General features: G+C 37.7%; 1 protein-coding gene across 1 annotated transcript; it reads right to left on the bottom strand.

Moving 5' to 3' along the window:
* Positions 1-224: 224 nt before the first annotated feature.
* Positions 225-9,371, bottom strand: TNFSF18 (TNF superfamily member 18). The gene is made up of 3 exons (XM_061185700.1): positions 9,161-9,371; positions 3,445-3,475; positions 225-1,194 (listed from the first exon to the last, which is right to left on the bottom strand). The coding sequence occupies exons 1-3, from the start codon at positions 9,317-9,319 to the stop codon at positions 848-850; spliced, it is 537 nt and encodes a 178-aa protein (XP_061041683.1). The 5' UTR covers positions 9,320-9,371; the 3' UTR covers positions 225-847.
* Positions 9,372-9,680: the final 309 nt, after the last annotated feature.

The following is a 9,680-nucleotide window of genomic DNA, read 5'->3' as shown; positions in this document are numbered from 1 at the left end:
CAAACTGTGCAGTGCTAGCTAAAAATATGAAATCGTTACATGATAAAATACAGTACTGGTAATATCAATTTTGGGGGTAAAGCTTATGATTAGTAATGATTACTCTTTCTTTACTATTGACAATGTTTAGACACATACACAAGTTCTCTTGAAGCCGTATGTGAAGGTTCAGAATGACCCTTTTGACCAGCTGGTTTTATAAAGCACCCTGCATCCTGAGTATGATAAAATCAAGGAAAGTTCCCGAATAAAGTGCGTTCCATTCCAAAGCCACCTGTGCCTCTGTCCCAATAGTTCTCAAGAGTGTTCTCTATCCTCTAATGCCATCAAATCTAAAGTGGTGTATTGCTGGCATATCTGTGGCCACCCTCCAAGTCTGACTACTTTTTATTAGGAGAGTCTCAGAAGATGGGAATATGGGAAGAATGAAATCAAGCAATCCACGGTCCAAGAGTATGAGAACAAGGCCAGGCTACTGCCCTGGATCTTTTTTCATACCAGATAAGGCTCCCATGGGAATAAGACTTCTTTTTTCCACCCAGGGATTCAAGGATTAGACAAAGACACTTTGAGAAGATTCTGTCCTCTAGCCACCCGTATTCATTTTATCATGAACTAGTAAAGTGCCTTTGCTGACCTAACGTCAAGGGTAACCAAATGTCTTTGGTCCTCCCTCTGAGTCTTATTCAGACAGGCATGAGAAATGAAAATCCACATGCAGAGGAGTTCTGTTTGTGTTGATCTGTATGCCCAGATGAACTGTAGGCACTGAAAATCTTCCTCCTCTGTCCTACCCACTGGTATCTCTGCATGTGCTGAAGAGGACGGAGGAGACAAAATCGAGTCTCTAGGAGATGAACTGGGGATTTGCTAGCAAAAAGATCCCCCAGTATGTGTTATTTTTTAGAACCTGATGTTCAGCGTTGAATATCAAGTCTATTACATCTCCAGCATGGAATTCATAAGCCCCTCCTACGTTCTGGATTGTAGAGTTGTTCGTTAGTGCTTGTATGGGGTCTTCATTCTTACGTAGCAGCACCTCAAAAGGAGCTCGCCCCTTGTAGGCTGTATTGGGAGCCACTTGGCCGTAAATTAAATACAAACCATTCTGAAGTATTTTCAGCCTCCAATCAGCTGTCTTATTCACACAAGAAGGCTCAGGAGAGGGCATTTGCCATTTTGAAGGTAATGGTCCTATAAGACATTTACAAGAAAGGCGGGGGAGAGAAAGAAAAAAAAAAAAAGGAAAGCATAGTTATTTAATTATTTCATCTTCTTCCTGATTATAGTTCTTTCCTACTTACAGGATGTTTCTTTACCCGGTCTATACTAGTTCTCTCCAACCACAATTTTAATATTTTAAGTATCTACCTACCCCTTGTTTTAGAGAAATTGCAGCTCCTGAGTGTATCTCTTGCTTGGGGAGTTCTAAGGAAATACATTTGGAATAGGGACACGGGTTAAGTTTTAGGATGGCACTTCATCTCTTGTCAATCGATATTTGTGAAAGGGGAGAAAGGAGGAAGGAAGAGAGGAATCACCCGCCAGGATGGTGATGACCAAAGTTGGCAGTGCAGGATGCATATTTGTCTTTCTCTGTGTAAATACTATTTACTATGTATCACTTTATCAATGAGATCTTCTCATCAATCTGTATAAAATATAGTGCTCTCCTGTCACTCTCTCCCTTTACCTTGTTTTTGTTTTCTTCATAGAAGGTGTCACCATCTAGCCTATTATAAATTGTTCATTTGTTTGTTTATTGTCTATCTTATACCCATTTGAATATAATGTCTTTGAGAACAAGTACTTCTCTATTTTGTCCATTGCTGTATCTTCAGCACCAAAAAGAATTCCTGGTACCCAGTATGTGCTCAATAAATATATCTTGATTGAATCATACAACCGTGTTCCTGAATTAGGTGCACTGTGTCTAAATTATGGCACTTTATGGGTATATATCATTCAAGATACACTTGGACTATCTTTATCCAAACCCTCCCAAAATAGCTACTGGTAAATTAATGAGTTTATAAATGGAAATTATTTGACTGTTTAAATATAAGTATCCCTAGTTTATTGCTGTCAAAGGGGATGGGGAAAGGGTCAAGACTTGTTTATTTTCATAGGAATATATGGAATTTACATATTTTCCTAATGTTAATTGTTTTACACAGAGGTGTGATTTCAGAATCCCAGGATGTGCTTTTACCTCCCAAAACACTTATCTGGCCTGTTCTCTAATTCTCCATAATTTTTGTTATGGAGTCAAAGCCTTTGTCACATAATTAGAAACCTTGATTTTAAAAAAAGTACCCTGGAAGAGATAACATATTGACAAATTCTTATTTGTATATAAATGTCAGATGATATAAGGCTCTGAGGGTAGATTCTGAAGGAGAATGAAGGAAAGATCATTAAAGCAAGAAGCAAAGTCTCCCTGTATCTCCAATGAGCCCAGAGCCCAGTAAATTTCTTCCTGCTTGACCATGTAATTGACCATAGGCAAGTCACCAGGAAGAAGTTTCACTGGTTCTCATATTTAATTCTGTGATGGGGGACACTTAAAGACTATCTTAGCATCACTTGAGGTTCTCAACTTTTACCACATCAAAAGAAAATTTCAACATATCATGAGGAGTTTCACTCCATTCACTAGAAAAACAAAAACAAATCACAAAGGCAGAGACAAGTAAAAAGAGACTCCCTAATTTCCACAAAGCAAGGAAGCCTGGCTGTTTGCACTGTATAGGAAAACAGGAGTCGAAGTTAACTCTAGAAATATTCTGCTGTCAGCTGAAAATGGGTGTTTGACCTTAAACCAGTAAACAACCCAAAATGTATTCATTTCAATTTTGTATGTATTCTAAAAAATGCCCTAAGGCTCAGGACGACTGTAAACTTTAGTGTGTTTTCTAAGCAAGTACCAGGTCACTATAAAGGAAAGTGACTCAGGAGCTAAGAGGAGAAGAGAAACGAGCAGAGATGTGACCATTCCCCTAACTCTCATTTCTTATCTCTATACTTAGAAACAAAAATCGCACCCTATACTCACTCTACTGGACGCTAGCAGTATGTAAAATGTGAGAATGACTTTGAGTTTGTCCCAGGGAAAGGTTGTAGAAATCTGAAACTTGTGCTTATTAAAACACAGAATTAAAAGTAGATTCCTGGATCTCAGATTCCCAGGCCTATGGGAGTGCTATGCATTCCTGCCCAGAGATGTGACCTTGAATGTAGTCTTCATCAGGGCATGGGCTTGTCCATCTGGTTCACCTCTGAAGCCTCAGCTCCTAGACAACTGCTTGGCACAAGATAAGCAGTTGCAAATAGTAGCTGAAGGATGACTAAAATAGAATGCATGCTTTCTTAACTCTGGAGCTTGCCTTTTGCATCAAATACTAAGAAAAGTAAAAAAGGAGGTATATGAGACATGTTACTCACCAAACTTCGCTATACAGGGCCCATTGACAGTCTGTAGGGGAAGAAGAAGAATTGGTCAGGATGATGACAGTGTCACAACTTTCTTGATTGATTTATTTAGAGCCTCTGATTCCTGAAGCCGACTTCTTTTCCCTAGCCATATAAAAAAATCCCTCCCTCCCCCTTGTTTTGGATCTCTCAGCTTTCCTTTACAGATGGCTGGCGTCTTCCTTTTCCTTTCATTACCCAGCTACCTTTTGGGTCTTCTAGGAAAAAGTTAAGAACTCCTTTTATCCACCTAATCTCTACCCACAGTACAACTATTTGATCTTGGACTCTCCTCCTCTTGGGCTATAGAAATTTTCTATAAATAATAGTCTCTGCATCCCAGTGACTTCACAAGATGGTCCACTGGCATGTGAGAAGAAAATAATAGAATTTCTATTTATGTTTTAAATAACAAATTAAGCTATAGAAATATTTACATTTCAGATTGATAATGTCACCACTATTTAATATTCAGACAATCATGCATCATAATGTACAGTGACTGAAATACCCTGAGGAGATCTCAGTTTCAAACTGTTGCAACATACCACAGTTTACATGCTACAGGAAGCCACCAGTGTGGTTGATTTTATAAATACAGATATTTAAATACTAAAGGCTTTAAGATACTTAGTAGTAAGGTAAGGTATACCCACACATTTTGTACCATGTAAAGTTCATTTGTTTCCTTGTGGCAAAGTGCTTAAGAGACTTTTCAAGCTTAAACATGATATCAGTTTTTCTTTTATAGGATTTCTCTGGCTGCTGTGCTAGGAATAAATTAAAGGGTGACAAGAGCAAAAGCAGTGAGACAAGCTAAGAGATCAGTGTAATCATCTATGCAAGAAAGCATGGTGCCTCTGACCAAGGTGCTAGCCGTGGAGATGGTGATGAGTGATTGGAAATTGAGCAAACAAACAGGAGTTCCTGACATGGATACGGATAAGAAAATGAGAAGAGACAAAGATGACACCAAGATTCGGGGCATGAGTAACTAGAAAGATAAAACTGTTAATCACTGAAATGAGCAAGATTTAAGAGGAGTAAATTGGGGGGGGAAAGAGTCATGAGTTCATTTTTAGACATGTCAAGTTTGTGATGCTTATTAGATATCCAGGTAGGAGTGTCAAGAAGGTAGTTAGATCTGTAAGGATGGGATTTAAGGAGTTCTGATAATATAAATTTAAGAGTCTTCAGCTTCTATGTGGTGCTTAAAGATATGAGACTGTATAAGAGCATCAAGTCAGTGGGTACAGACAGACAGGAGTACTGGGGCACTGCAATGTTTAGAGATCAGGAAATAAGAAAGAACCTGCAAAGGAGCCTACGAAGGAAAGACCACCTTGGTAAGGATTTTAATTATAGACCGTGGAATTTAAGTTGTCTAAGGAAGGAAGAAAAATCATGAATGGAGTGATGGGACAATATTTTGTTTTAATTTTATTTTTTTTATACAGCAGGTTCTTATTAGTTATCTATTTTATACACATTCGTGCATATATGTCAATCCTAATCTCCCAATTCATCCCACCACCCTGCCCCCAACTTGGGACAATATTATTTTAATTAAAAAAAAAAAAGAACTTTGCACTATTGAATGATGGATTTAAAATTTAGTGTCATAACATGGTAAGCACACTCAAAAATGCATTCTTCCATTTTGATCTATATTTCTTCATGAGGTAATTTTTCAGTTATGACGGTCAAAACCATGAATCAAGGTAAGGTAAATTAACCTAGACTATAACTTCCAAATTATTATATTAAAAATGTTAAACTAAGATTAAGAAAATAAAAGAAACACATTTATCAAATTACTTTACTAAAATATTATTTCAATTATTTTAGAAATCTTTATATTATATATTTGCATATTATAAAAATATAACATTTTGGTAAAAGCAAAATGGTTTTGCACTGTGAATAAACAACATTAAGCATATTATTTGGTTCATCCTTATAAATTTCTATTGTATATCTTTTTAATTTACAGAGTATTAGAACTTGTATAAAACTTACAATAAATTAGCATATATATTGGGATTGTACTCAAGAACATTTTGTTGATAGAGAGATGCAATCAAAAAGGCTGGGAAGTCACTGTTCTAGGAGATAAATCACTGGATTCCTACAATTGCTTTTGCTCTTGCAATTATTTCATCCTTACTTTGGGATTTCTTAGAAGAGATGTTAAAATTCAATTTAGTTTAACCCATAATAGGCATGTGATAGGGACTCAACTTCAATTTTCTCACTTATAAAATGGGGGAAATAGCAGCACCTAGCCCATTGAGGTTGTTTATGGGTTTAAATGAGATAATTCTTATAAAGGATTTTGCCCAGATATTCTGTCTTGTCCTGCTTATTAAGTATTAGTGTTTTGATAATGATGCTGATTATAATGAAGAATTAAAACTTTAAGCACCTACATTCCCAACAGTATACTAGCATTGTAAGCAAGAGAAACTAATGTCATCTATGGTCCTTGCCTCTTAAAAAGTTTATCATCTTTCTAGAAAGACATGATTAAACACATGAAGGGATTGGATATCAATCTAAATATAAAAGAGTTCCAAAATATGTGCCACAGGTAACATCTATGTTGTCTACTCTCATGTATAAAGAGTGTGAGGAGAAACCTAATGCCACAGACAAATTAATTGCCAGAGACAGAAATCCTGGATACTGCGGAAATCCTGTAGGCTGCTTTAATGTCTATTTGGAACTATAGAAACCACCACTGTGCTATTCTGTCATTATTGCCACAAATGAAAATCTGTCTAATCACAAAAATCCTCTGTTTGGTAGTGAGGCATAGTCTTTGGCTGAGGAAGTGGAATAGATAAGCAAGGAATACCCATTTTGTTAAAAGTCTTTTTTAACTTTATCTTCATTGTAAAGTCATTAATAATAATGGTGTAAATATGAATCACTACCATCCACTGAGAGCCTACTATGGGTCAGGCACTGTACTATCTATCTCATTAATTCTTACCACAACTCTGTGAAATAACCAACACACACATTTTCAGATGAGGAAACAAGAAGGAGAAGGATTATGTAACTAGCCCAAGGTCATGCAGCTGATGAGAGGCCAGGCTAAGACACAAACAGAGCCTGACTCAAAAGTCTCACCCCTACCACTCTGTGGAGCAGTTTGTATTTCTAATTTTGGTGATGTTTGGAAGGAGTGGGTATCCACTTATAAAGAAGCATATGGGACTTTCAGTTTAGTTAATTTATTTTTTGCTTAGAAGGATCAGTTGCTCTTGTAACCCCATTGTGATTTAAGCCCAGATTTACATACTTGGGTTAATAAATAAACTTAATAATTATTTCTCCAAACCAAGTCTAATCAGATCATCATTTGGAAATAGAATCTACTCTGCTTTTAAGTACAAGCACAACTTTCCCTTTTGAAAGTATCCTTCATTTCATTGAAGCAGGGGACTCTCCTGACATTTGGTTTCTTAGAGACAATTTCTGTGAGGTTATTTTCATCTAGGGACGGACCAACTCCTTGGGCTCATAACCGATTCTTTCAGTGAAATGTCTTCTGAATGAAGAGGGGGAAAAAAGAAAAAAAGAATTCTCCCAAAGAAATTTCTGTTGATTTCGAAGGAGCCAACCTTCCTGTCTAACACTTTTTGAATTAGTGCCTAGAGAGGCTGGAAAGTGGGGTTTTTGTATATAAAAACCAGAGTGGAGACTAAAATAATGTAAACTCCAACGTCGTGGAGCATTATGAGGAGGTGGAAGTGGCCACCTCATAATGACTCATCACCCACCAGCCATTCAGTCCTCTTTTCCAAAAATACTAATCTGTGGCCAATAGGGAAAAAGAAGTGCAGGCAAGTGGAAAGTGGAATACAGGAGCTAATATCATTCCACTGTCGGCCAGGCATTGGCTTTTCCCATGGGAACTAAGCCTCCCTGGCATCCTGTCAGGACAATATCCTGAAAACCTTTCAAACTTCCCCAAATTTGGTACAAACTCTGGGCTATTTCTTTAGAGGCGGAACCTTTCATTGAGAAGCTGCATATTGTCTAGGAGAGAGAATCTGGAATCAGAGCTCAAACACAGGGGAGTGATCAAATTCAGTTCTGGCAAGAGGTATCCTAGTATGAGCCCACCTCCTTCCCTTTGCAAGAGCAGTTGTGTGCCTTTGAGAAAGGCACTTTCCTTCTCTCCCAGGCACTGGTTCACCAGTCACACACAGGAAATGATGACACCTAGAACATATCCTGTGTTCTTCACAGTCTTCTGGCTAATAGGACGTGAGGTTTGGAGAAGGAAAAGGCACTTCCAGATTGAAGTTGCTGCTATTCTCACCCTTCCCCTTCTTCAGAAGTCTAAACACTCAGAATTCCTGACAATTCTTTTTTTTTTCTGCTCAAAGCTTCACTGTTCCAGAAAGTTCAGAGTTCTGCTTGATACATTCCTGAGACAGTGGGGATGTGATTACAGATTCCTCTGTTGTACTCACTTGTGTACAAATTAATGGGCTACTGTGTAAAAACTTGGCCAAAGCTATACTTACCCTAAGTTAACATCAGCAACTACAATGTACTGCTTCCTCCTGTATCTTTTCTCAATTGCTTTCAAATATCTGAAGTAGTAAAACCATATCTTTGAAATTTTAACTGACCAATCCCCCTTAGAAAAATGTTTCTACAGTCACTGATTTCATATCACAGCCCTTTCTGAGATGGGCATGTACTACCTTATTCTTTGCAAGGCTCAGAATCTTTAGATGTACCCAGGAATTGGCTAAATCCTAAATTAAATAAAGCATTTCTTACTTTCTTTTTGGTCAGTGCTATGTAGTCAGCAGTCACATTTCTACTAAGAATCTCATGTACCTCCCTTCCCTTCACTAGACCCACAACTTGGATTGGAGCTCAGTGGGAAATTCCTGATAAGCATCAGGGCCTTCCCAAATAAGAAAGTATTTCCTCCTTCCTCCATGAAGCCTTCCCTGATCAACCTAGCCCAAAGTCAGTGACCCCCTCTTGACCTCCTAAAGCATTTATGTTCTATACTGTCCTTAGCTAAATTATTAATCACTGTATTTTATAGCTAGAAGGGACATTATAATGAACAAATCCATTTGCCTACCACCATTTTTCAGATGAAGAAACTGAGGACCAGAAAGATTAGACGCCTTTCAGATGCATACAGCTAGTTATTGAGAGACATAGAATCCATATCTTCTTACTCCTAGTTCAGTGCCATTTCCCTCCTCAAAGATACGCTAACCATCTGTAACTTACCTTATTGTCTTTTATTATCTTTTTATGTCGTTTTCCACAGCAAGAGTGTAGCTTGCACCCCATTCCTTGAGGGCAAGCATTGTGTTTTACGTCTTCTTATTCCACCAAGAGCAGAGTTCCAGAAAGGGAGAAAACACTCCACAGGCATCTGTCAATTGACTGATTTAATTGATTCCATCTAACTTAGTTCTGCAGCTAACATTTAGTATTTTCTACTACCTTTCATCTTAAACACTTAGATAAGCCTCAAAAGCCATATTGCTGTGACAAAATTGGAATTATATTTACATTATCTGTACCCACATGACTCTTCCAACTAGCTCTAACAATACTGAGTGACAATGATAATAACTAGACTTATAAAAGAAAAAAGGAGTATAATAAATAGCAACCTTAGGTACTGTTGTCTCCTTACCTTGAGTGGAAGACAAGTAAAGATTAGTGTACTGAAGGAGCAAAGTAATAGCAAAATAACTGTTGTTGAGTAGAGTAGCCATTTCTTCCAGGATGGTCTCTGTGCTCCTTGAGGACTTGAATGGCCTAAAGGCATATTCTCCAGGTGGCTCAAACTCATTCTTTGCAGGAATGAGAGCTGTGGAAAGCAAACATTCACAAGTGATGAGCACATGGTGCAAGGAGTCAGTTTTGTAGTATTATGGTAATTAGTAGTGGGTGTAAGAGGCGGGGTTTTCCTTCTGATTCTGTGTGTTGGAAAATGATACTCCTAGGCTAAGTGCTGATTCTCATTTGGCACCAGGCCAAATGCACTGAAAGGAAGAGAGGGCTAAAAGCCAACACAAACACAGAGGATGAAATACAAAACAAAACAAGAGAAGTTAAGAGGGGGGAAAAAAATTATTTCCTGAAGCAAGAGGAACTATGGAACTGTGCAGTATTACAAATTATTCCAGATAAGAAAATCACTTTTTGTAAGA

Source organism: Eubalaena glacialis, chromosome 3 (assembly GCF_028564815.1).
Source record: "Eubalaena glacialis isolate mEubGla1 chromosome 3, mEubGla1.1.hap2.+ XY, whole genome shotgun sequence".
Taxonomy (NCBI): Eukaryota; Metazoa; Chordata; class Mammalia; order Artiodactyla; family Balaenidae; genus Eubalaena; species Eubalaena glacialis.
The sequence above is the reverse complement of the archived record's forward strand: the minus strand, read 5'-3'. Positions and strand labels throughout refer to the sequence as shown.